This window comes from Prunus persica, chromosome G3 (genome assembly GCF_000346465.2).
Source record: "Prunus persica cultivar Lovell chromosome G3, Prunus_persica_NCBIv2, whole genome shotgun sequence".
Taxonomy (NCBI): Eukaryota; Viridiplantae; Streptophyta; class Magnoliopsida; order Rosales; family Rosaceae; genus Prunus; species Prunus persica.
This window is the reverse complement of record NC_034011.1, coordinates 5,242,675-5,268,914: the sequence shown is the minus strand read 5'-3', so window position 1 is coordinate 5,268,914 and position 26,240 is coordinate 5,242,675. Positions and strand designations below refer to the sequence as shown.

General features: G+C 35.7%; 4 protein-coding genes and 1 long non-coding RNA gene across 6 annotated transcripts; 4 read left to right on the top strand and 1 right to left on the bottom strand.

The window, feature by feature from the left end:
• Positions 383–1,686, top strand: LOC109947903. The gene is made up of 2 exons (XR_002270677.1): positions 383–525; positions 1,100–1,686. It is a non-coding gene; the product is annotated as an uncharacterized LOC109947903 (long non-coding RNA).
• LOC18782756 (protein CASC3) lies at positions 1,283–7,621 on the bottom strand. Of its 2 annotated transcripts, XM_020559370.1 has the most exons (12): positions 6,658–7,621; positions 5,426–5,528; positions 5,130–5,335; positions 4,200–5,038; positions 3,762–3,876; positions 3,279–3,401; positions 2,892–2,947; positions 2,717–2,762; positions 2,495–2,566; positions 2,338–2,414; positions 1,775–1,863; positions 1,283–1,686 (listed from the first exon to the last, which is right to left on the bottom strand). In XM_020559370.1, the coding sequence occupies exons 1-9, from the start codon at positions 7,185–7,187 to the stop codon at positions 2,509–2,511; spliced, it is 2,076 nt and encodes a 691-aa protein (XP_020414959.1). In that variant the 5' UTR covers positions 7,188–7,621; the 3' UTR covers positions 1,283–1,686; positions 1,775–1,863; positions 2,338–2,414; positions 2,495–2,508. The 2 variants fall into 2 exon arrangements, with proteins under 2 accessions (XP_020414959.1, XP_007217001.1); XM_007216939.2 differs by lacking the exon at positions 1,775–1,863 and having other exon boundaries at positions 1,293–1,686.
• LOC18784007 (thionin-like protein 2) lies at positions 17,756–18,376 on the top strand. The gene is made up of 2 exons (XM_007216047.2): positions 17,756–18,035; positions 18,135–18,376. Exons 1-2 carry the CDS (start codon positions 17,756–17,758, stop codon positions 18,209–18,211), a joined length of 357 nt encoding a protein of 118 aa, XP_007216109.2. The 3' UTR covers positions 18,212–18,376.
• Positions 21,748–22,872, top strand: LOC18784433 (thionin-like protein 2). The gene is made up of 2 exons (XM_020560785.1): positions 21,748–22,094; positions 22,713–22,872. Exons 1-2 carry the CDS (start codon positions 21,812–21,814, stop codon positions 22,793–22,795), a joined length of 366 nt encoding a protein of 121 aa, XP_020416374.1. The 5' UTR covers positions 21,748–21,811; the 3' UTR covers positions 22,796–22,872.
• On the top strand, positions 24,771–25,737 carry LOC18784416 (thionin-like protein 2). The gene is made up of 2 exons (XM_007217744.2): positions 24,771–25,301; positions 25,495–25,737. The coding sequence occupies exons 1-2, from the start codon at positions 25,001–25,003 to the stop codon at positions 25,578–25,580; spliced, it is 387 nt and encodes a 128-aa protein (XP_007217806.2). The 5' UTR covers positions 24,771–25,000; the 3' UTR covers positions 25,581–25,737.

The window sequence follows — 26,240 nt, the reverse complement described above, 5'->3', positions numbered from 1 at the left end:
TCCTACCGTCAATTTTGTTAACTTTTCCTGTTAAATGCATGGACAAAATGGTAATTTTATGTTAAAACAAAATAAATAAATAATTATATCTTTAAAATAACAATAACAGAAAATCAAATAAAAAACCAACAAAAAACAGAAAAATCAAGTTTAAGGGGAGTAGAAATCGAGATAGAGGGGGAGGGAGAGAGTTTAATTTTGTTTTTTTTCATATTTTAATCAATTTTATACAAAAATACTATTTTACCCCTGCACTTAACAGAAAAGTTAACAAAATTGACGGTATGACTATTTGTCTTAACGAAACTAAAGTTAAAGAACCACAAAACCATTTTGGAAATTGAAATACTCAAATACAAATCGAGTCTAAATTCAAAAACTAATAAAACAGTTCACCCTTATCTTAGTGTTGTATTATTCTTTTTTCTTATTTTTAATAAATAAAATCTTGCGCGTGGCTAGCCTTCATGTTTTTGGCCTATGCAAGTTGTGTTTGATCCCAAACAATCCCGCAAATTTCTGTAGGTATTAGGGGTGGGCGCGGTCCGGTTCGGTCCGGTTCTCACCTCAAACCGGAACCGAAACCGGTATTATTTAACCGGTCCGATTTGGTCCGGTTTAGGCAAAAAAAATTTCAAAAACCGGCCGGTTCGGTTCTAACCGGTTCCAGTCCGGTTTTGAACCGGATTATTAATTTTTTAATTTTTTAATTTTTTTTAAAAAAAAAATTTTTTAAATTTTTTTTTATAAAAAAATTATAATAAATAACTTATTTTTTTAGCTTAAAAATGAACAAATAATCCAATTCATACATTTAGAAATTTTTTGAAGTTGAACTTGGAAAATTAGTGATTATAAAAGTTAAAATATGGCATTAGATTTTAAAATTTTGTAAAAATATAAATATAAAATATATGACCGGTCCGGTTTGGTCCGGTCCGGTGCGGAGAGATGTAAAACCGGAACCGGTTGGAACCGGTTCGGTCCGGTTCCGGTCCGGTTTGTTGACTTTTTTGGTCAACCGGTTTTTTTTCCGGTTTTTTTTCACCGGTTCGGTTCGGTGTTCCGGTTTTCCGGTCCCGATGCCCACCCCTAGTAGGTATATTGAACTTAGAATCTCGGATGCAGTTGGAAAATTCAACGTTAGATACAAATACCCATCAATTCGAAATTATTATCACTCCCCAGCATGCAAATTATGCTGTGCTGCATTGAACATCCTTTAACATGCAAAACAGAACTTCAAATTTCAAACTTCAGGTAAAAAACACAATACAATAAGAAGAAAAAAATACAAAGAAAACTGATTAATTAAACATATGATTAATTCACCCATCATAGCAACACTGAATACAGCATTGGTAGTTCAATGATCAAGAGAAAACTCTAGCTTTCAATATTCATGCAGGTTGCAATTCCTCAACTAAACAAAGGAAAGCCCAATACAAGAGGAAAGTACCCCTCAAAGCCAGGAAAAACTACCAAGGTCAACTTAACAATGTAAATATAAAAAATCCCATGTATAGCAATAAAAGAACACTTCTAAAAACCCCACCGAGAAACACTGCCGCTGCACAATAAGTCTTGTACTTTTTTTTTTTCAATTTTCTTTATCTAGTAGTTTATGAGGAAGCCCGTCTACGTTTCTCACAAGCTTTTCAATGAAGAAGCAAACCACAAGAAAACCTGAAAACAGCAAAGTTGCTACAACCGTCAATGCCAATTCGCAGGACAAAAAGATGTTAAAGTTTCTTTCTCTAAAACAAATTCCTACCGAACATTTAAACAAGGAACTGCCACCCGTCAAGCCACAATATTGATCTTAAAGTGAGTGCAGCATGAGCAGGTGTTTGTCATTCATAACTGCAAGAACAAAGAGAGGGGGAAAGGGAAACAGTGTAGAGAGAGAGATAAGCGTACAACTGAATTAATATTTGCAGTAAAAAATGACTAAAAGAAAAATAGGAATTTCAGTTTTCAGATTGTCCAAGTACAGATAAAAAAAAACACAATGGTGGTTGGATTGTCTGATTCTTCAACACTACACATACATAAAATCTAATTCTTCTTCTGCAGATGCAAATGATCACCTCAAAAATTGCCCAGATGAAAGGAAGGAGACAATCCGTTATGAAATCTCACATTTTTTTAAATAAATAAAATGTCATTATTTATGGAAGAAATTTGGGCATAATATACAGTTTGCTCATTTCAGATGCGAACACCGGTCAAAAAAATCAAGCATGGCAAACTCCTCTCCATATAAAATTATCAGTTTGATGTGCCAAACAGTAAAAACCATAGAAACCAAATTAACCAAATACCAAGACTGAGTACCTAAGATATCTTTGAACACATCGGCCCAAAGTGCTCCATAACATAGGCTGAAGATCACAAAGGGCTTAGACAAAGGCCTGCAGCACCATATGATCACAACTTATAACTCTGTCACACCCGAAATAGCAGAAAAGTTAAATTAGGGCAAAGATAGAACCTTTATCAACTTATTCAAACAAGCTCAGTATTATTTTGAAGTACTTCACTGGCCACGTTCATCTGTGAATACCTGCACGTATCGAAAGAAAAAAAATTCAAATCACAACAAAAGGCAGAAATACATAGCATGAACCCCACCACTCTAACCCAACCCTGGATCAGGAGGGAGCAATTCTGGAAAGGAAATAAATTTGTGCTTGATAACATCATAGTGACTTGCCTACGAGGCTTATTTTGTCGCTGCCCATACTCATCGCCCACAATTTCTGTAAAGGAAAAACCTTATGTTAGTCTACCACACTGTAAAAATAAATAGAGTGTTTAACAGCCAACCCAAGGGGCCAGGAGTAATAACAAAGGTGAGAAGCAAAACTAAAGATAAGGTAATGTCATACCAGGCTTTTGTGAAGGCTTCCATTCGTTATTGGTTTTAGTTGCGTTATTCTCTTTGCTGAAAAACAACACACAAAAATTTAGAAAGGTACGTAAGGATATTTTCTTTAAGAAATTTAAAAAAAAAAAAAGATCTCCCTCCCATGTGGAAGTAAAAAGAACCCCTTAAACAATTATTTCAACTTGAACAAGGGAAGTTTAAATGAATGAATAAATATATAAATACAAAAAAGACAATTCTTAAACAAAGCAAGAAAAAAGACAACACGTCATATTGAAAGAGAAAATTTTAACAAGCTAAGCTTAACGCTACAATAAGCAGGTTATGATACAGGATAGAACATTATCTCAGAATCATAAATAGTCAAAGAGACGACCATACTACCAACCTTAAGGAACCCACAGAAGACGTTTGTCCCGATGGGCGAGAATGATAAGAACCATCAACAGAGATATAGGGTGGACAATATGTTGCCCCCAATGCTCCTGCAGCACCCGCCAACACAGGCAACCTAAAAAGATCCAAGTAATTACCACCACAGTAATAGAAAGAATAAAAAAGAATCATTCCATTAGAAGAGAAAAGACATGGCATGGAACTCCATCCTCCTAACATTTTGGTAATAAAGAGCATGCAGATATTTTAGCAGGACGGATATGAGTAGTTCCTTTAAACAATGCAAATCCTTGCAGGATGAAATACAACAGGAAAGATATTTAATCTAATTCCCTTTACAGTAGACAATAATTCCTCATGAAAAGTTTCCAACCACCATGTGAGCTAGACATAGACTTCCCATAAACAACAAGATCTAATAGAAGACGATGCCAAATAAAGAACCTATAATGGCATATTAAAATAATTACCATACCATGTCATTTCAGGATTTCCTAAACCAAGTTGTGGCTGAGCAACGTATCCAGGGAATGCCATGCCAACAGCAGGAACTCCCATACCCCCAGGATGCTGGCCCCCAAATTGCATAACTGCACAATCATCCAACCAGATGCAATCTCAAATTATATTCTACTCAAAGCTTAAATATTAGAAAAAGAACCAAGCTAATATGCAATATCATGTAGTCTGCATATTCTAGCTAATGACAGTCCCCATCAATAAACAGTTCAGAGAAGCAGTGGTTGTCAAAACCTATAATTGCGGTGTAATACACCACGGGGAATAGATTAATGATTAGCTTAGCAATATGTTTTCCCCCCTAAAATTTACACTTACATTTCAACAATTAAGGGTCCATAAATATATGATTTCATAGAAATTGAGAACAGAAAAGGCAATGCAATAAAAATACCAGGCAAAAAGGCTGGAGTTGCAGGAAAATTCTGATCTCCATGAGTGGATCCCATAACCTGAGCTCCACCATAAGTAAGAGTGCCCCTTCCACTACCTTGAACACTGCCTTTTCCCTTTGCAATCAGGGCACCTTTAGATTTACTTGAATCTGAAGGTGATTCAACTTCTCCAGATTCAAAGGAGTTTGGTGACATAGTTGTTTTGGGTGGAGAGGAAGTTCCAGATCCACTTCCAGGACGCTGTCCCAACTGCTGAGCAGAAGCTTGTACAGCCAATTGAGATCGACTTTGAACAGGATTGTGATGAACTGCATGGTGATGCGTTGTTGACTGAGAAGCTCTAGTCATTTGATTTTGAGACATGGCAGGTTGATAGCTCATCTGTCCTGGAATAACACTCCTTCCTTGAACCCTGGACTGAGGAGCTTGAGTAGTATTGGCAAATGATGACCCAGAAGATGGCATTTGTAAGTTGGTCAACGTCTTCCCAGATGGATTGACGGAGTCATCAATATAAAGCTTGTCCACACCAACAGATTCAGCTATATTCTTCCCTCGCAGCAGCGGATTGGTTTGCGGAACATGGAAACTGTCCTGCACTACAGATGACCGAACATTCCTCTTACCACTCCCAGCCTGTACATCCCGTTTTTGGGTCAGAGTGATGTCTTTATTGGAACTGGAAGAGCCTGATGGGTAAAAAGGAGGAGAAAAGTAATTCAAGCTTGATGCAAAGACATTTTTCCTAGCAGGAACCGGGGCAGATTCTGCATTTGATGTGGAAGTAAATGTTCGTTCTGAATTTGTTTGCATGTTTTTCTCAACAGGCTTTCCAGATCTGACAATAAAAACAATGTGACAGATGATTACAAACAAATCATGAATTGGATGCAGACATGATTAGTGCCATGAAAACAACTTGTACTCACTGTTTGCTTTGTGTTGGGGGTGTCTGTCTGTTATTCTTCCTGAAAGTAGGTACATACCTTCTGGGCCCTCTCCCTCTCACACCCTCGGGTACCTGTCTCTGATTATTATTGTCAAATTCTTTAGACCTGTTGCCTCTGGTAAACCCACGATCAACACCTCGGTTTCTTCCACGACCTACATGAGGACCCTTAGAAGGTTTCTTTCCCTGAGGTGTACATCAGAAAGTCAGGTCAAAGATGGATAAAGATATTTCGTACAGAATATTATGCAGAATGACCATCTATACAACCATTACCTCTTCGTTGTGCCTTTCATGCAAAGTTATCTCCTCAAACTTATCATGCCCCCATTTCCTTTCATCTTTGGACTCCCACAACTTCCTTCCACCATGTGTTCGTCTATTAAGAGAAAAAAATATCAAATTATTGCATTGATACACACCATAACTAGACCCAAAAAAACAAAACAAAAAAGAATGGCAGGCAACTCAAAACTGGAAAATTTTAATTATAAAGGTTAAAACTAAAATACTATAGTTGGCATAGGTAGCTCGATGGGATACCACAAGGAAAAAGCAATTCTGTCCATCCAGATTTTCATTTCATTTTAATCTTACACAGATTAGAAACTAATGCACAAAAACTTCTTCAATTTTAATAATAATAGTATGTACAGTATGAAGTAAAAATGATAAACCAGTGTATGACAAAGCAGTGGTGGTGAGAAATTGCGGTATTTTTCTCTTTTGGTTATCCCAGTCTACGACCCGACTAATCTGGAGGGGCAAGTGTAGACAATCCAATTGCAATGGCTGGGCCAAACAAAGGGAGGTGGCCCCAAACAAGACCTACGCTTCTAGTGGCACTCATCTCGGCCGGTCCAACAGCAGGACTAACCACTCTAAGTTGTGAGCAATTGTGGAGTTAATATAATGTTGCCACGTGAGACAATATAACTAGGCATATCATGCATAGTAAAAGAATGGATAGACCAAGAGCAGATTCAAAGTGATTAACGCTAACTTGCAACAGACCAGCCACTGATTTTGAGCATCATATCTTATTGAAATGGGACAAAAACATTTTCTAGTTACAAAATTTACAGCCCAACAAGAGTAGGGATGAAACTCTGTTGCCCACATCCATCGAATGCAAGCACAGATGAAGTTTAAGGACAACTAAATCTGAGCAAATATTCTGCTAACCCGTCCCATAGTTCAATTTTTATATTAAGAAAAAAAAAACCAAAAATCATCAGAGTTAAAAACACACAACATATATGTGCGTAACTATCACTTTGGCCTGTCCAATACTACAGCTCGAATAAACTAACATTAATTAACATAAAACAATTCATATGAGCATAAGAAAAAGTAGCCAAACGGGTAAGTGGCATATAATGAATCCTGAGGGAAACCACTAGCACAGCTGCACAAGTTTACTTCCATATATTCCTACAACTCCCATCTGCCAAACTACACCTACATTCATATGGGCGGAAAATACGACCAAAAAACATAAACCATACCTGTGCCGACCAACAGCATTGTCCCTGAAGCGGTCATCATGCATATAAAAAGCCCCAGCTGTGGGCACTGCAAATGGCTCGTTCTCCTTCTTCTCCTCCTCTTCTGCCGCTTGATTTTCTGCATTCTCATCGATGGACTCTTCCACAGACCTCCGCCCATCACCGTCCGATTCCTTCACCGCCAAAACCTCAATCCTTCCACCCGTCTCACCTTCACGGCCTCTCTCCTGATCGCCTTCCAAGTCCTCCCGTTCCAAAACTTCATCTTCACCCTCTTCTTCTTCATCAATCTCTTCTTCCTCTTCTAGGCCTAATTCTTCTTCGTCATCATCGTACTCAGCAGCCCCACCCTGGTCGTCCGATTCATCGGAGTGAATCCCAGCCCTCGGATCCTCCCCCGGCTTCTCTCTCACCTCTCCTTCACCTTCCTCATCATCGCTCGCCGCTGCTCTCCTCCGCATCGCCAGAGATCGCTTTGCTTCCTCTGGATCACTCTCATAGTCCACATCTTCCTCACCCACCGAAGCCATCAATTCAACTCCAACACAACAAAAACCCTAAATCCCCAAGCTCCTGCAATCCAATAAAATCTCAAAAAGCCCTTAAAAAAAAAATTCAAACTTCACTCAGATAAAACCCAAACTTCCTCCAAAGCTAAACACGAATTCGACCAAATAAAGACAAAAGCCCTCAATCGAAACCCGTAAAACCCAAAAATTCGCGGGAATCAAACGCCAAATATGTACATTCTGGCAAAGCTGAAACCCTAGGAGCTCAAATTGAACATAAACTAGGGGCTTTTATTCGGGATAGGGATATTACTCGTGAAAACCCTAGAGAGAGATTTTGGGGATTTTGGATGATGCCGTCAGAAATTGAAAGAGGAAAGACTTGGGGAGGAGTTAAAGATTTCGATAAGCAAAATAATTACGGAAATATCTGAGACAATGAATTAGTTGCTCAGGGGTATTTTGGGAAATTCGAGAGTTTTCAAGAAGAGAAGTGAGAGGTCAGAGACTCAGACGTGAGGGGCAATTCCGAAACTAAACAGATTAGTGTGTAGTTAGATTCTGACACGTGAGATGCTTATTGTCACATGTGGATTCACTTACGTTTGGTAGGTACTCTCCACCAATCAGCTTCTGCCATTTTCATATCTGGATCCAAATTACACACATATATATTTTCTCTTTTAATTTTTTTAAACATTATATATATTTATATTTATATTTTAAATTAAATGATAATTTAAATTATTCTAGTATAGATAAAGAAAAACAAGACTGTGTAAACGGAAGTAATATCACTCTCGCCAACTGTGCTAACTCATATAAGAGCATCTATAATGGGCTCTTTAAACCACCTTCTTCTTAGTGGCTTCTTATATTTTTAAGGGAGCTTTAGTGATATACCCAAAATAGAGGCTGAAATTATAAAAAAACCCTACATGAAATACACTTTAGAAACATACCCAAAAATCATTTACTACATACAAAATGAGTGTTGAATTTCCTATAAATTACATGACTGCCACTAACTAACTTAAAAAAAGCCCAATACAAAAAACCCATAAAAACCCAAAACAAGCCCAACCTAGATTTTTTTTAAAATAAAAAATAAAATAAAAACAAAAACCAAGGGCATGCCCCTACGACCCTTCCTTCTCCATCGAACCTCTGGAAACCATGTCATAGAAGTACATTGTTAATACCATTTCATAGGAAAACATTGTTAATACCATTTCATACAAAAACATTGTTAATACAATTTCATACCCAAAAAAAAAAAAAAAATTTTAATACCATTTCTTACAAAAAGATATTGTTAATACCATTTCATACAAATAGAACATTGTTAATACCATTTCATACAAAAATATTTTTAATACCATTTCTTACAAAAAGATATTGTTAATACCATTTCATACAAATAGATTGTTAATACAATTTCATAAAAAACATTTTTACTACCATTTTATAGAAAACATTGTTAATACAATTTCATAAAAAACATTTTTACTACCATTTTATAGAAAACATTGTTAATACAATTTCATAAAAAACATTGTTACTACTATTTCAAGACATCCGATATCCTGTGTAGAAACCACCTCCAATTGTCCATAGTTTCATCAGAAATAATCGCAAAGGCAAAAGGAAAATACATCTACAAGAAAAAAAAAAAGTACACTGTTAATACTAAGTCATAGAAGTATACTGTTAATACTATGTCATAGAACTATTTGAAAGTGTTACCTTCATTACCTCAGTGATAGTCAATGGTATCATGATGTGAATGGCGGGGCAATGGCTATGGGCACCTTCTTTCACTTGAGATTAAAGTTGATCAATATCACAAATTTTTAATCACAGCTCAAACCAAAACACAAGATCAAATTCACAACCAAACCGAATCTAAAATCAAACCAAATTATAAACAACAAAAAATTAAAATCACAATTCAAAACTCAAATGAATATCAAATACAAATTACCTTAGTGACCTAAACTGAATCGTCATCGAGACGCTATCCCCACCGCCTTCACGATGATCGTCACCTTAGTAGCCAACGCCGTTAGATCCGTAGCCAACGCCACCATATCCTCCACAGCTTTAACCTCCATTACCACCACCACCATCGCCGCTTCCACCAGATTGGGCCTCATTGACGGTGATGTTACGACCGTCGATGTTCTAGCCGTTTATGCCTTCGATCGCGTCCCTTATGGCCTTCTCGTGGTTGAAAGTGACGAAGCCGAAGCCCCTAGACCTCTCGGTCTCACGGTCGTTGATGATCTTCGATTCGATGATCTCACCGAATAGAGAAAAGCCCTCTGCAACGCATCATTGTTGATGGAGGAAAGAGTCGGCCTCATGGATCAGGACCCGAGTCCACCTCCTGAGTTGTAAAAAAACCTTGCATATGACTAAGATGCCAGAGATTGAGCTATGAGATCTGGAAATAGCTGCAAGATCTGTGAGAAAGCAAGTGAGAGATCTAGAAAGCAATGAAAATTAGAGTTGCGGCTCCGACGGTGAGGTTAGTTAAATCGGCAGCTCATCGATTTCTCACAAACCAGCTCCGAGATTTTGAAGGAGCAATCGTCGATTATTTTAATTGAGCCTTGGAGCTGGGTTTATTTTGGGCAAAAGGGCAAAACAATAATTCAACATTGCTATTGAATTTAAAAAATCGACAGCTGTCAATTTTTGGGTTTATTTTGGGTGTGTTTCTATACTTTAAATAGTATAGGGTATATTTATAGTTTCATGTCTAGGAATGGGTATTTCACTAATTTTGTATATTTTTAATGATGTTTTATTTAATGAGTATTTCAAATATTTATATAATGCTAACTATTTTTTATTTTATTTTTTAATAGAAATGGACCAATCAAAAAAGAGTTATAGCATTTATGACTCTTCAAATTATGGAGTATGGTTGGAGTTGAAATTTTTTAAAGAGCTCCTAAAATAGCTTTCTTATATTCTTAACTAAATTTTAGCTAAGAAATAGAGAGCATTATTGTGAATGCTCTAAGCTATTCAAATCGTATGTAAGAGAAAAATATAAAAAGCTAATGGGATGATTCCATGGTTGAATTGGCATATAAAAATAAAAGTATTTTAAAAAAATGAAAAATGCCAAACATGGCTTTAAGGGAGGAGGCCATTTTTTGAAATTGTGATTTCTTTTTTATATTTTAAAGAAATAAAAGCAAAATGTCATGAAAGAGGGTAAATTTGGAAAGTTATTTCAGCATGAATTTTTCGTTTACACAGTCCAAATCCACAGGACAAACGGTTTCTTGTTCTTCTACCGTCTAGCCCAATTAGCTGGAGCCCAACCATTAAAAGCCATTATTGCCAAACATATACGGAGGGTTCGGTTGAGTCATGGACTATTGTCGCATTCCGTATTGGTGTATAGATGCTCGCCTAATTCTGTAGAACTTAGCTCAATTTTTGTATTTGTATAATTTCTATCCATCAATAAAATACTATCACTTTTGTATCAGAAAAAAATAATTTCTAATGTCATATTGGTTGGAATAAATGTCTATGTTTACCTTATTTTTTCGGCTTCTTCTCATAAGGGCTCAAAACTTTTGATTTTGGATGCTTCACATGAAGTGACATTGAACCCCATCCTTCTCACAATCTCTTTAATACATATAGAGCATGGGCATTGGCTGCAGAGGAAAATTCCAAATGTTTAAGCTTATTCTCTCTCCCCGAAGTTAAAAATTCGACCTCTATCACTGGTCACCAGTCACCCAAACAAACATCTCCGATCACCCGATAAGATGGATCAATTGTCCATGAGTATGATTACAAGTCCAACATTGATATATATATATACCTACCGAGCCTCACAACCATTTACCAACTTATGATCTTCTAAGGATATAGTTGCACTACAATGCCCCTAAGATAACCGAACATAGTGCCCTTGGATCAAGAGGAGCCCTTTTAGAATTAGGAGTAATAAGGGTGGACATTTGGGTCCCAAAAACCGAGTATCTCATACATATTATTGTAATTAAAGTTTTATTTTTAAAAGGTACTGTGGTCATTATCGTAACAACAACATTATAGTCGTCACTAAAAATTGCCCTTTTATTATTAAAAACCAAAAATATACATAACCATAATATATGAGGACATTACATATATATAGTGCTCTTTGGCCTGGCACAAAAGCTAGTAATGGACTAGTAATTAGTTTTGTTGCACAACTTCGAGCAGTTCATGACGCAGCCCTGCACTTTGTCAGGATCTGCGCAATATAGAGAAACCATTGCAGTAAGCATGTATTTCTGCATATATAATTTTGTATAACTAAGAGAGTTTAGAGAGTTAGGTCCCGTTTGGTTCACGGAATGAATTTGAGGGGAAATCACTAGATATTTTCACATTAAAAAAATTTATTTACAGCAGCAAAACCAGGCTAGATAACTTATAGGTCTCAACCCGCTGAAAAAGGAATTTTAACAAGTAAACAACATTATTATCCTTCTGTAATAGCAAAAGCAGTGGTAAGACTGAAACAAAAATTGCTAACTAATAGTAGCTTAGCATGTACATCATACAAACAGTAAATGTTTATGTAGATGTTCAACCATTCTACTAATAACTAGAAACACAATACCAACATTACAAATCATGTTAGAACTAACACAAATAAGCAAGCAAGTAATTTTCAGATTTTTTTTTTTAATCAATTGATTTATTGCAATTTGTAAACGAAATGCAAAACTAAGGGAAAGAACTATCGACATATTCAAATTAATCAAAAAATCGCAAAGAAATTGCTCAACGAGCTTCGAATTTCGGCGATAATCAAACCGGATCATACCAATATGATTCGGCTAACCTTGAAATGGTCTCTTCGTTCTTCTTAAGCTCATCCTTGTGAGCCTTCTCTCAGATCTGGTGCAGCATGTGGCCATGAGCGTCTGGATAAAATTATGGCACATAAGCTGTGGGCGTCCTGCTCGTGAATCAAACGAAAGCCTAAGAAAATGACGCCGTTGAGGATTGAAAATTTGAAACAGAGAAGAGAAATTGAAAGTGAAAGAAGCAACGAGGAAGAACGACAAACCTAAGTCTTGGAAGAAGAACAGATAAGAGCATTGCCTAGAGCTTCGAAAGGATTGGGGGAAGAAGATGAGCCTAGAGCACCACAAGCTGCTCCATGAGTCATGAGCGCATGCATTTCTTCTTCTTATTCCTCTTCAATATACAACATAATTCTTTTAAATAAAAGATTTTAAAAAAAAATTGAAGTCGATTGTTTCTCAAAATTGCAAAAGGGCAAAACCATAATCCAATATAACTGTTGAATTGAAAAAATCGACAGCTGTCGATTTTTGGGTTTATTTTGGATGTGTTTATATACATTAAATAGTATAGGGTTTATTTATAGTTTTATGTCTAGGAATGAGTATTTAACTAATTTTCTGTATATTTTATTTAAACGGTATAGCCGCACGGCTATACCCTTCATTATGAAAAAAAAGATGCTCTCCTAGTTGCATTAGTTTATACTTGATCGATAGTTCTAATATTCTAGTTTCGGAACGCACAATATTCTTGTACCAGTGGGCTATGGCAGTGACAACAGAATTCATACGACTGTTTAGAGTGGCCTATTAATTCTTGAGGTACATACAGTCCCTTCAATTACTTATGATACAATTAGCCTTCTTGACTAACATTGCCATACCCAAAAGAAAAGTTAAGAAATAAATAAAAAATACCATGCACTTGTGGTGCGGGAGTTGGAATAAATCTTCCGCAACCAACATATGCACTAAAACCTTTACTCAGTACTTTTGGCTATCAAATCAGGAGCACATCTAAGACTAAGCATTGGATTTGTTCGTATGTCGATCAATCTTGGGCAACCGACGATACTCTTTGCATGACCTAAAGGAGGAGAATGCGAAAACTGAATACAAATGTGCTGGAAGAGAGACTGAAACCAGGGTTCCACTAAACAATTTATTCATTTTGGGCTTTAGAGGAGTTGAGAGCTTGAGTTGAGGACTTTATTAACAGTCCATTGGACTTGTGGCAATTGGAGTAGAGGACTTGCGGGATACTCTTTTCATGACAGTGTCATCAATTTCTACTTTTGCAGATCCTCCCTCTTACTTAATTTCTTCCCTCAGAAAAGAAGCTCAGCTAACAGAGATTGGGTTTCGATTCGAATAAAATATTATGAGAGTTGAAAAATAAAACAATTAAGAAATATTGACACTAAGAACACAAACATATATATATACAGAGAGCTTCTATTGAGGAATCTCTCAAATAATTTGAGGGATACCCCTTGTAGGCCCCACTCAATTTGTATTTCGCTAATCCAAACCGTCTATTTTGTAGATACTCATTCAAAGATCATCTCTACAAAAAATCACTTGAATCAGATATCATTTGACCACTCAATTGAGTTATTGAAATTTTAGTATTTTCTTGAAGCACCGTGTTCATTGATTTTGTAAGACACAATTGGATGTCGAAACGGTTTCCAATTTGTCTAATTTTTTGTAAGGATGATCTATGAATGAAGATCTAAAAAATAGATAGTTTGGATCATTGAGAAAAAAATAGTAGGGTACCCTAAAGGGCGTCCCTCAAATAAAATTATTTGAGGGATCCCTCAATAAAAGGGGACTGTATATATATATATATATGTTGGATGTCCAATTCATATTTAGTGTTTTGGTGTAAATGTTACACAAGGATTGGTTAAAAGGGAGTCAAATTAAAGACAGCCTTTAATTTAGGGTTTAGTTTAAGGGAGAAGAGGTTTAGAGAATGGTTGGTAGTTTAGTGTTTAGGACAATAGCTTGATGTGGAATAGAAAACTTTTTGAAAGAGTAGCGAGGTAATTATATTTGAATGGAGGAAAGTTACAAAGCTTTAGAGACTTAGTTGGATACAGGGCAGCTGGTAGTTTTCAGCTTTTCTTGCTTGATTACATAAGTGGGCTGCTTGCATATTTATAGAGTTGCTAAACCAACCCTCTAAGTTGGCAAATAACTAGTCAAGTCGGTTGTTGCACAGTAACCGACTTTCGAGTGTTTTCAGCCACTAGTTGTCCTATAAATCTAGAATTATCTAGTTACAATACATTATATAATTAGTAGGATGTTTCTAGTGTAGAGCCGACTTTAACTTGTCAACTTCTCTCAATTTTTCTAGATTATTCTATATTATTCAAGACACAAGTGTGCATTAATTTTAACAATTTAGAGGATATACTTGAGTTCTAGGGGATATCCTGCTGCAGCTTTCTAAAATCATGACATGTTTCTGCCAAAACCACATAAAACCCTAAAAACTCGTACACGTTGAGGAGTCTAAACTTCCTAGCTAATAGATTTGTCCCGAAATTTAGATGCAACTGTCAAATTTAGATCTTGGTGATCATAATATAATTTTATGGAAAATAAAAATAAAAGAATCAGTATGTTGCTGCAAATAAATAATAGAACTATATATATATATATGTGTGTGTGTGTGTCCATCACATGAGTTGAATTCATGAATGCAGGCTCGAGTGTTTTCTCTAACAAAATCAACTTTTGTTAGGTCCATTTGGCTGGTCCTGAAAGCAATGAAAGTGACATTACCAAGTAGAAGAAAAAGATAGATTGAGAACATGCTCTGAATCTTCCTTCTTATATATTTAGAATGCTTCCCATATTTTCTTTTCAAGATTTTCAACAATGACTGGCTTATATTGTTTCACGTCCTAGCAAGCTAGTAAAACTGCATGTTTGTTAAACCACAGTGACTCATTAGTTGATGTAATTAAGCGAGAACCCGAGTCAACAACGAATTAGAGAATTAATTTCTCATTTATGGTACTGATTAGCACTGAGAAGTTGATTAATTACAGTCACATTTTTTTAAAATCAGCTTCATGAAGTAGTCTGTACAGCTAAAATTTTGTACCATGAAAAAGTGGGACGGGATTTATGGATAAAGGTGTACTTTTCAACACACAAACGAAAGCATTGTTCCTTAGGATCCTTAGGATATGCTTCCTCTGGGTTAGCATAAATAACGGTCTCTCCGGTGCATCTCTCTGCAACTTTCAACTTTGGTTGTGCAGTTAGATCAATTACAGGGCAAAGTCTCCTCTGGCATGTGGCCACTTACAATTATAAATGCTTCCGGCTGGGCCTCAGTGAGCAAAGCCTTGCATTATTCTTGTAGTGTGCTTTATGCCAAAGGAGATTTGCTCGGCAATTCTTCTGCACTGGTCTTTTGCTTGCTTAGGGAACAAGGCGGTGCCAGTGCAATCACAATTGGTCAATTTTAGTTAGTGTTTTTTTTTTTTCCTTCTTTTAAATCCATGAGAATTCTTGTGGTGTCAATATTTTTTCTTATTTTGGTTTTGGTTACTGGGAGGGCCCAAATGTCTCAACCATCTCATCATCACCGTCTAATTCCACATCTTGATGATCACAGTAGTGATTGCTGTGACGAGGTGTTTCTTGCAATGTCAAAAACGTGGAAGAATTTCGGTGACAGAATGGTGTCTTGTGGATTGTTTGGCTCACTGCCTCTACCATAGACATAGCCCTTTCTGCCCTCCGGTGTGATTGTGCTGTTGTTGTGTAGAGGCCAAACATGGCAGTAACATGTGTTTTTTTTTTTTTAGTTTTAAATTTTTATGAACACAAAGAAATTATAACGAAGATCTACGATGGATCTTACCACCATCCAAATCAAATTTAACATATATGTAATTGACGTTCTCACAACATGACAATAGGTTTTTAAATTTTTTATTATTTATATATCGGTATCTATAAATGATTTTTGTTGGACGTAGACTCTTGTTTATTTATTTATTTTAATAGACTATTGTTTTATGTATTTGTGGCTTTAAAATGAAGTAGCTGTGTTTTGAATTTTTTTTCTTTTTCACTTGAAAAGGATAAAAAGTGAAGGAAAATACATAAAAGCTAAAAGTGAGAAAATATTTAAATTTGTTTCTACTTTTTAGTTTTAGGCTTTTTGCTTATCTTTTAGGAATTAGTTGAGACCATTTTTGGGATATTTCTCGTATGTCCCTCACTGAGTGGTAGTTGTCTTCACTTAATTGAAGGAAGACTTTAAATTCAACTCACTTGAATACGAGGATGACACTTTCAACAGAATTGAGCCCATAATTCATATGACTGTTTTAGAGTGGCCTATTAATTCTTGAGGTACATACAATTCCTCCAATTACTTAGGATACAATTAGCCTTCTTGACTAACACTGCCATACCCAAAAGAAAAGAAAAGAAAAATAAAAAAATACCATGCACTTGTGGTGTGGGAGTTGGAATAAATCTTCCGCAACCAACATGTGCACCAAAACCTTTACTCAGTACTTTTGCCTATCAAATCAGGAGCACATCTAAGACATAGCATTGGATTCTTTTTCGTATGTCGATCAATCTTGGGCAACCCATGATACTCTTTGCATGACCTAAAGAAGGAGGAGAAGGCGAAAACTGAATACAAACCTGCAGGAAGAGAGACTGAAACCAGGGCTCCAAACTGAGTTATCCCAATCCTTGAAGATTCAAACATCTTAAGGTCATAACTCTTCTAACGTTTATTTAGATGATTCCATCTATTTTTCAAGTATTCATTCATAGATCATTTTTGCAAAAAATAAGACAAATTGAAAGTTGTTAAGACATCTAGTTGTGACCAACAAAATATAAGAACACAATGCTTCAAGAAAACAATATAAAATAACAACCATTTAATTGAGTGTAAGAGCATAACCAGGAATTTTTCGACAGGTGGGCTAGATAAACTTTTTAGCTTAAAATCTAATGATAATTTTTAATTTACAATTTCTATATATTTTCTAGAAATAAAAGTACACATTAAATTATGTAAACCCACGCTAGTTCATAGCCCTCTGAGCTAATTTCCAATATATTTAGCATATAACTAATACAAATTAAATGAAAAAAAAGGTTAACACAAAAGAAATGGAGAAAACCGCTAAGTAGACCACAAAACAGACTTAAGAAAAATAATATTTCCCTATTATTGAGTTTATTTACCTTTTTTTTTTTTTTTTTTTTTGGTGTCTAAAAAGATATCTTCATATAAATAGTGGGGAAACTGCCAAGAAGACCACAAAACGAGGTCCCCAACCACAAGTGGAAACTGCAAGTTAATGGGCTATATAAGTTTAATTTTATTTTTCTTCAAAAACCTTACATGAGCCAATAGGTTTTAAAAAATTTCTTCAAAAAGCTACCTAGGTTGTAGCCCAGTGTAGTCCCATGATTGAGTGGTCAAATGGAATTTAGTGATTTTTTGTATAGATGACCTTTGAAATGATACTTAAAAAAAGACGGTTCGAATGATCGAAATACAATACGAATGACCCTACAAGAGTGTCCCTCAAAATGAAAGGGACTATTTTTTTCAAGTCCATAAGAAATCAATAAAACTACCTTAATAGTCCTGAAATACTTCAACATACCGAGTCTTTATAAATAGGGACAGAAATTTTAGGTTTGATTGGTTGTGATATATCTTGTGTTGTGAGCCAGAGACAAAAAATGGATAAGAAGGAGGTGATGTCTTTAGCGATCATCGCTTTCTTGGTGTTGGGGCAGTCCAACAGTACCAGAGCTGTTGAGAATCCACTGTGTTACGCCCAATGCCTCACTTGTCTCTACGGTGGCCCGTTGGCGACCCTTATATGCAGCGGTTTTTGCGCCGCAAACTGCATGACGGCAAGTCCTTCATTACGCAGTGTCCCAAAAGACAATCACTACTTCTGCAAGCTTGGTTGTGCTTCTTCCTTGTGTGCCAGTTTCATCACTAGAGAAAACCCAGGTATATGGTACTTCTAGAGTTTCAAGCCCTCCACTAGTCTCTTTTGCACAGATTTATTCAACTTTCCTTCAATTAATCTGAGTTCTCTTTTGCGTGCAGAGATTGCGAAAGTGGGTGGCTGTGCCGATTCTTGCTCAGAGAAATGCACCATGATGAATACCTTACCACCTAATTAGAACAAGGACTAGGGGGTTTTGGTTAATTAATTATGATGTTATATATACTTTCACAAATGAGTGAAGTTTCTGCCAAGATATATGTAAGCTAATTTTAAAATAAAAATATATGGAAGATAAATATTACTCTCATATGGATTGTTAAAGTGTGTTTGCAATTTTATTGTCTTGAATTTTGTGTGGGTAAAAGAACAACGGATTCATAATAGAATCCTTGAACCAATTAAGCCCAATATTGTGGGGAAAAAAAATGTTTAGGTCCTTGTCATACCACCTCATCGTGCCAAAAAAAACTCTATGGCATACCACGTCATCATCTGGTTGTGAGAATGTGAAGGTAAATAGTCTTACATTGGAAAGTTGAGAAACCTAGCAAGGGCTTATAAGGAGTTGGGCTACTCCCCCCATTGCCAATTGGTTTTGGGGTGGAACTTCAACTTCCTTCTTGGTATTAGAGCAGGTTAGCCCACGTGTGAAAGCCCAACGGCCACACGTGCTCCACATTACCCAATATGTGTTGTCTACGTTTTAGGCTTGAAAATTTGCCACATGTGCGGGGCGTGTGAGAATGTGAAGGTAAAAAGTCCCACATTAAAAAGTTGAGAAACCTAGCAAGGGTTTATAAGGAGTTGGGCTACTCTCCCCATTGCCAATTGGTTTTTGGGTAGAACTTCAACTTTCTTCACTGGTATGACAAATCGTTGAAACAACAATAACAAATCGATAGGAAAAAAAAAAGAAAAAAGAGAAGAAGAATAACATGCATTAGAAAGAAACCCCTTTGATTGTAATTGAGAAACAGAATTTTGAATTTGTCCAAATGTTTTTCTTTGGATTGCTAGACCCACCACCCATCATAAAGAAATGGCAAGATTTTTAAGATAAAAAAAGGTATTTTTAAGTTGTAATTTGGATGATGTAGTCATTAAATAGTGCAACTAGTGCATTCCAAAGACAGGAGAATTGCATACCCAGGGGGCGCCCAAGGGTTTGAGGTTTCTCCTTCATGAGTAAGAGTTTCGAACGTTTAAGATCCGTATTTATTATTAATTAATTTTGAGTTGGATGCTCAAATTCTTCATTTTCAAACTTTTAATATGTGAATTAAACGAGTTCTCAAGTCTTTCTCCTCTCCACGTACGTCCTTGTAGTTTATCATGATCACTATTTGACTAAAACACACGCATGTAAGATTTTTTACGTACTTTTTCTGTCCCGTATTTATGTACACTAAATTAAAGCTTACTCAGTATTGCCCATCTAACTTGGGGAGGGGCACACACACCCATTGACTTACCATCATTCACTTATGTCTGAGTCACGGTTAATCTTCGACAATCCACATGTTACATGTACAGATCACTAGATGTATAACAATGCATGTGGGCTTACATACATATACGAAGGCTTACGCATTATTCAGCTAAAACTAAATTAAAAAAATGAAAAAACCAATCTCTATAAATAGAAGTTCTATAGCTAGCCAGAGCCTAGAGAGCTGCTATTTAGGTTTGAATTATATTATTTGTGACATCTTCTTCTTCTAATTACTAGCTTGATTTAAGCACAGAGATCTAGGGTTAAACTAAAAAAAATGGAGAAGAAGGGAGTGAATATGGGAGCAGCCATGGCTTCCTTGGTGTTGTTGGTCACGTTGACAGGGCGGTCCACTGCTGTCGACAATCCTGACTGCTACGCCAGCTGCCTCCCTAAGTGTGTCAAAGGTAGCATGTTTGGCGCTATCACGTGTGCCGGCACGTGCATAGCACAATGCTTGGCCATCAGCCCTTCTTTACTTAGTGTACCCAAAGACGATCACTACTTTTGTAAGCTTGGATGTGCTTCTTCCATGTGTGCCAGTTTGATCGATACAGAAAACCCAGGTATAGCTAGCTACTCTTTTTAAAAAATTATTTAGTATTTTTATTACTTTTATGGATTTAACTTCTTTTAACTTGAGTTCTCTTTCGCACGCAGAGATGGGGAAAGTGGGCGACTGTGTGGATTCTTGCTCAGAGAAATGCAGCATAAGTAGTACCTTACCACATAACTAAGAAGGATTTGGTTTCTTAATTATATATATACTTTCACAAATGTATGAAGTCTGCCCATATGATGTAAGGCTAAGTTGGAAATAAAAAAGAACAATCTTATGTGTTACTCGTGCAATTTGTGGTTGAGCGACTAAACTAACATCTTGATGGAGTGAATTGTAGAAAAAACTATAGGTAGAAATGATTGATATTTCACAGATTAAATAAATACATATACAATAATATAAATAAATTAATAATATCACATAGCGGTTTCACGACCAAACCAAAAAATTCTCCATTTGAACACGTTATAGTTCGGAAAATAATTTGCATTAATAACATTAATTCCCGTAAAAGTGATAAAATTAGGCATGACCGTATTAAAAAGTAAAAAAAAAAGAGATGAACTAAGAATATGCAATCGTACCTTATGCACAGATGAAAATGTATGGGATAGTTTGTCTTAAATCCTATAAGGTATTGAATTTTCTTGTGCTAGGGTTTCATTTTGTAATTTCAGTTTCCGCATTAAAAAAAAAAAAACTTGCGACGAGAGCATATGTTAATTGATGGAAATGCAATCTTGCATGTCACCGAAGATTGGTTAGACTGTTGAGCAGTCTTGTTAAGACTCAGTCTGCTATCTTAGGGCAGAAGTTAAATCTCAGTGTATATATAAGTGCATTTTGTTTTATCATCAAATATATATAAATAAGTACATTTGTAACAACACTTGTGCTACTCATTCAAACTAATAGAAAAAATAAAGACAAAAATTTTCTCAATCTTTCTTCTCTTTTTTCTTTCTATTCTTACAATGATAACCAGATGAGACATTAAAATTTTATACAAACACAAACCATATTTTCCATACACCGGTATGTGTCAGAATAGAGACAAAATTTTCGAATATGTACAAATATATTATTCATTGAATCATTGGCTAGACTTACACTAATTATTTTTGATTTAGTGATTTTTCTCTTTCTAATAAAAAAAAAAAAATCAATTTCAAATAACTCTTCTCTTATTAGTAAAATAAACAAAATTTGCTAAACTTACCGTGTTATCATATTTACATGGTATGACAATCCTGAGAAGTATTCTTTTCTTAGTCCTAATTAATTTATTTGATATTTTCTTTTTTCTCACTAAAATCACACGTATTATTGCCTTATCAAATCAAGCGCACGCATTGACTTATAAGCCAACATAACAAACCACATGTACACCATTCACTTATGCATTTATGATCCCATACATGTACACCAACACCATCCTCTTATGTTTGTGTTTAATTGAACCCCTCTACTACTTCTTCTTCTTCTTCTTCTTCTTCCTTTTCGGGAAAGAAGGCTTAAAGTCTAGAGAGAGGCAAGATGAGAGTTGAACTCTAACAACGCATGTGGAATTGTACTCTATATTAGCAAGACCTCGCAAATTGTATAAATAGGGGTAAAGAAGTGCAACCTCATGCTATCTAGGTTTTGAATAATTTTTCTGATAGATTTTATTGTGCAAAGCTAGAGAGAGAGAGAGAGGCTTAAGAAAACTTTGTTAGAAAATGGAGAATAGAGTTATGTGTTTAGTGATGGGTTGCTTGGTGTTAGGGTTTCTGGTGGCGCAGAGCAGTGCTGTTGACAATCCAGGATGCTACGGTAATTGCGTGGATAAATGTAGGAAAACCAAAGGCCTTTTTGGGGTTGCCGCATGTGGCGTTATATGCATAGCTGAATGTGCGTTCGACAGTCCTTCTTTACATAGTGTCCCCAAAAACAGTCACTACTTCTGCAAGGTTGGATGTGCTTCTTCCTTGTGTGCCAGTTTATTGGATCAAGAAAACCCAGGTACAAATAATTTTCAAACTTAAATCATCCTCCATTTAGGTCATAATCGAATAAAATGATTTTGTTATCAACCCTTAAATTTAGATTAGATTTTAATTTTGGTCTTTCATTAATTAAGTAGATTATACATTCACATATATGCATTCGTTTGCACGTTACATGTATCTACGTGCATAATTATAATCATATACCTATTAACGAAAATCAAAATCTAATCTAATATATGAGCTTAGCGAAAAAAAAAAACAAAACAAAACTATCGTATTAAAGAATGAGAATTCTAATGCCCCCTTTCTTTCATATAAGTTGGAAGAGTTTCCACTTTAGTTCAAACAATTACAACCACATCTCTAATGTTTTACATTAATTAGTCAGCAATAAGGCCAAATTCACATGTCTACCTATTCTTTGGACAGTTTGATGACGTGGCAACAACAAAAAAAAGACCAAACATACGTCATCAAACCATAAAACGAAGTTACCAATTTGACCTTAATTAAAAACAAAATAAATTGCATGGGTCAAAATTGTAATTTGACCTAATTTGTCTTGCTCCTTTTAACATGAGTTTTTTTTCTTTTTTTTGGCCAAATAACATGAGTTATCTTTCGCGTGCAGATATTGAGAAAGTGGGCGGCTGTGTAGATTCTTGCTCAGACAGATGCGCCTCGAATACCTTCTTACCACCAAATAAGAATTAGGGTTTAGCTAATCATATTATGTAAGGCCAATTTGAAACTAAAATAATGAATTATGAATGATATATTATTTTGGATTGGCTCTGCTTCCAAAACTAGTTCTTATCTAAATGTTCACGGGTTGGCACGCTTCATAGTTTAAGTCTTTAATTTAAATAGAAAGAAAGAAAAAAATAAGGAGAAATGATCTAAAACGCTCCTGTATTATTTGTAAGTGGTCGCATGGAAGGAATGGAAAGTTTGCACAATCCTGAAGGTAAGATGGATTAAAAGGGAGTCATGTCAGTTAGGCCGACCCTGGGCATGGCCCCCAAATTTGGGGGCCTCAAGATTCATATATGCTCTACATGGCCATGTTTGGTACGCCTTACTGAACTGGACTGTGTTAGATAACACTCGAAATTCATATTTGGTAATATACGAGACTAACTTAAATGAGGTTATGGGCTAGTTTGGCATTGCTGTGCTGTGAAAATAATCGCTGTCAGATTTGCTGTGAGAGAAATCAGCTGTGAGAAAAAACAGTTTGGCGTTTGGTAAAATTTTGTTAAAAGTATTGTTGGTATTGATTGTATGCATAATCAAAAAATGATTGCCGCATAATCATTAAACCCAGCGCCTCTTCGAAACTGATTCCTGCATAATCAAAAAATGAAAGCAACTAATTAGCTGCTTTCCCTTATAGCTTTCTCTCACAGCAATTTTTAACAATAAGTGATTTTCTCACAGTTTACCAAACGGGTTGGGCTTCTCAAAATTTTTAAAAAATCACTTATTACCCCAAATAAGCAATGCCAAACGGGCACTATATAGTCCAACAGTGAAGAAAACACCTCACTCGCTCGTCTAATATAGTGAGCCTAGAAAGTAGTTCACTAAATAGCATGTTCGCTAAATAGAACACAGGAGTCCAACGCCTCTTTTTGAAAAATATCATAATTTTATTTGTTATCTTTTTATTATTGCTTTAAATCTTTGAATTGGGGGTTTTTTTTGGCAGCATTTATTTATTTTTTAGGTCAAAATCCATAATTATATTTAAAATTTACAAGAATTATTTTGATATTGCATTTGAAAAATCAAACTATAATAATTTACAAATGTTTGATATTCTTTTGATATTGAAACAAGTTTAATATTTCATGATGTGCTGCTTTCTTTATCGAAAGCAATTTTTACCTTGTCAAATTATATTTTTCAGTTTGAAGTCAAAAAGTCAAATATACAAAAATTATACATATATATATTTTAATTATTGTTTTACTTGGTCCATGAAAAACCTAGAATTATATAAAGTGAGCTTAGCTCCTTAGCTCCATAAAAAAATATTTGTAGTAGTCTTGGGGCAAGGCTAGGAAGCAACTAGGATTAATCTTGAGAAGCCAAAAAAAATAAAAAATTCAGAATTTTATTCTTCATTAAAAAAAAATCAGAATTTTATTTGTTTTCTTTTTATTAGTGTTTCAAATCTTTGAATTTCTTTCCATTTATTTATTTTTAGGTCAAAATTGTTAATTAAATATTACAAAATTATTTTTTAGTATAAAATCGGAAGGCCTCATTTTAATTTATGTCCGAAGCCACCCAAAAGTCAAGACCGGCCATAGAGGACTCCAATCCGTAACTTATTGAAGTCCTAATGTGTGGTATTAATTAGAACATTCACGGATTTATATTTATTGTATAGTATTAATAAATAAAAATATATATGTGTTAATAATATGAGTGATTTGTTAGTGTCGCTGAAAAAATCACTCCCTTACTGGCCTTCTACTTGCCCTTGTTGCATATGTAAACTGAATTTCTTTAGAATTGTTCTGTTATCGTTCAGGTTAGGGTTGGATGTAAGGCCGGAGGCCTATTTTATAAACTGTGTGCTATTGTATTGTGCACGCTGTTGGTTGGGAAAAGTCCATTTTTCAGAAGAGACTTTGCCGAAATTTCAGCAGAAAGTCTCGAGCCTCTTTTTTTTTTTTTTTTTTTTCGAAAAGAAGAATATTGTTAATAAGTGGGCCTGATGTCGAAAGGAATTCGGAGCGGGTCGTTTCAAACAATTATGCCAACATAGTTACCTGGCTGCTGTCTCTACCGGTTCTATCCAGACTGTCCACATATAAACCAAGCCATTATAAATAGGGGTAGCGACATGTGCTCTGCCATTTAGCTATAAGTTTCATTTGTCATTTCTTGGTTCGGTCGGCAGAGAGAATGAGATCGATGGATAAGAAGGAATTGAGGTCACTGGCGGTCGCTTATTTGGTGCTGGGGATGATGCTTGTGGGTCAGTCCACTGCTTCTTTCGAAAGCTGCTATGGGAGCTGCTTCATCCTCTGTGTCATCATTCCTAACAACACGGTTGGCTCATGCACCCTTGAATGCTTGAAAGATTGCATCATTCCAAACCCTCCTTTAGGTCAGAGTAATATCCAAAACCACAATCAGTATGACTTCTGCAAGCTTGGATGTGCTTCTACCTTGTGTTCCAATTTCAGCACTAAACAAAACCCAGGTACGAAATCATTCTCCCTTATCACCGGTTGTATATGTAATCGTATGTTTATTAATGAAAGAGATAGACACATAATTATATACAACTGATGATTGTAGGTTAAAATGAAAATTCCACTTCCCTTGTCTATGGATTTAATTTATTTGTTCTTCATGTTTATTTGTTTTAATTTGGGTTCTTTTTCTGAGTGTAGAGGTAGAGAAAGTGAGCGGCTGCGTGGATTCTTGCTCAGGGAGATGTAAAATCAAGATTACCTCACCGCCTAAGAAGAATTTATGATTACTTTTATAAGTAAATGTTTATTATTCTTGATAAACTAATCATATTATGGGAGGCTAATTTAGTATTAAAAACCAAGCAATATATAAACATTAGTTTGTGGCCTTAGTTGTATGATATGATTTGCCTTGGACTTGGACTGGCTCTGTTCTATTTCGAAAGTGATAAGGTTCACGGGTTTGCTTTCTCGTGAGTGTGGGGCTTTGAATTATTGTTTTCTTTTGGCCCCCCAAAATACTGAATTTACCGACATCCTGAGGAAAAAAAAACACCCCCAAAATAGTGACAAAATGATAGCATGTGAGGATGCAGAGCTTCCAAAAGCTTCCAAATAGTGCTCAGATTGAATATTTGATTAAACCCAGCCAATTGCATTCTTAAATACAAGGGTGATAAATCCCCCCGTCCTTGCTGAGTAGGCCGTCTACGTGACACATCTCGATTGACGAGACATTGCTGAGTAGGCCGTCCACGTGACACGTTCGTCGATGCATGTTAAGAAACATTGATACCCTCTTTGTTTTTTTAATTGCTTACTCTAAAAGAGTCTAGACCGGTGAAAGGGCAAACCCTACTCAAATATTAATATTAAAATATTTAATCAACCTTGCCCTCATACTTATATACAAAAGACACACTCAGCCTCTTATATTATTAGTA

What these genes read in the sequence shown, in the direction of transcription:
- LOC18782756 (XM_020559370.1), bottom strand. Translation starts at nt 7,187, where the DNA reads ATGGCTTCGGTGGGTGAGGAAGATGTGGACTATGAGAGTGATCCAGAG. An exon ending in AACTCCAGCCTTTTTGCCTG is followed by an intron (nt 3,877 to 4,199) that starts GTATTTTTATTG and finishes ATGATTGTGCAG; the next exon opens with TTATGCAATTTGGGGGCCAG. An exon ending in CGACAAAATAAGCCTCGTAG is followed by an intron (nt 2,567 to 2,716) that starts GCAAGTCACTAT and finishes CGATACGTGCAG; the next exon opens with GTATTCACAGATGAACGTGG.
- LOC18784007 (XM_007216047.2), top strand. Translation starts at nt 17,756, where the DNA reads ATGGATAAGAAGGAGGTGATGTCTTTAGCGATCATCGCTTTCTTGGTG. An exon ending in CATCACTAGAGAAAACCCAG is followed by an intron (nt 18,036 to 18,134) that starts GTATATGGTACT and finishes TTTTGCGTGCAG; the next exon opens with AGATTGCGAAAGTGGGTGGC.
- LOC18784433 (XM_020560785.1), top strand. Translation starts at nt 21,812, where the DNA reads ATGGAGAATAGAGTTATGTGTTTAGTGATGGGTTGCTTGGTGTTAGGG. An exon ending in ATTGGATCAAGAAAACCCAG is followed by an intron (nt 22,095 to 22,712) that starts GTACAAATAATT and finishes TTTCGCGTGCAG; the next exon opens with ATATTGAGAAAGTGGGCGGC.
- LOC18784416 (XM_007217744.2), top strand. Translation starts at nt 25,001, where the DNA reads ATGAGATCGATGGATAAGAAGGAATTGAGGTCACTGGCGGTCGCTTAT. An exon ending in CAGCACTAAACAAAACCCAG is followed by an intron (nt 25,302 to 25,494) that starts GTACGAAATCAT and finishes TTCTGAGTGTAG; the next exon opens with AGGTAGAGAAAGTGAGCGGC.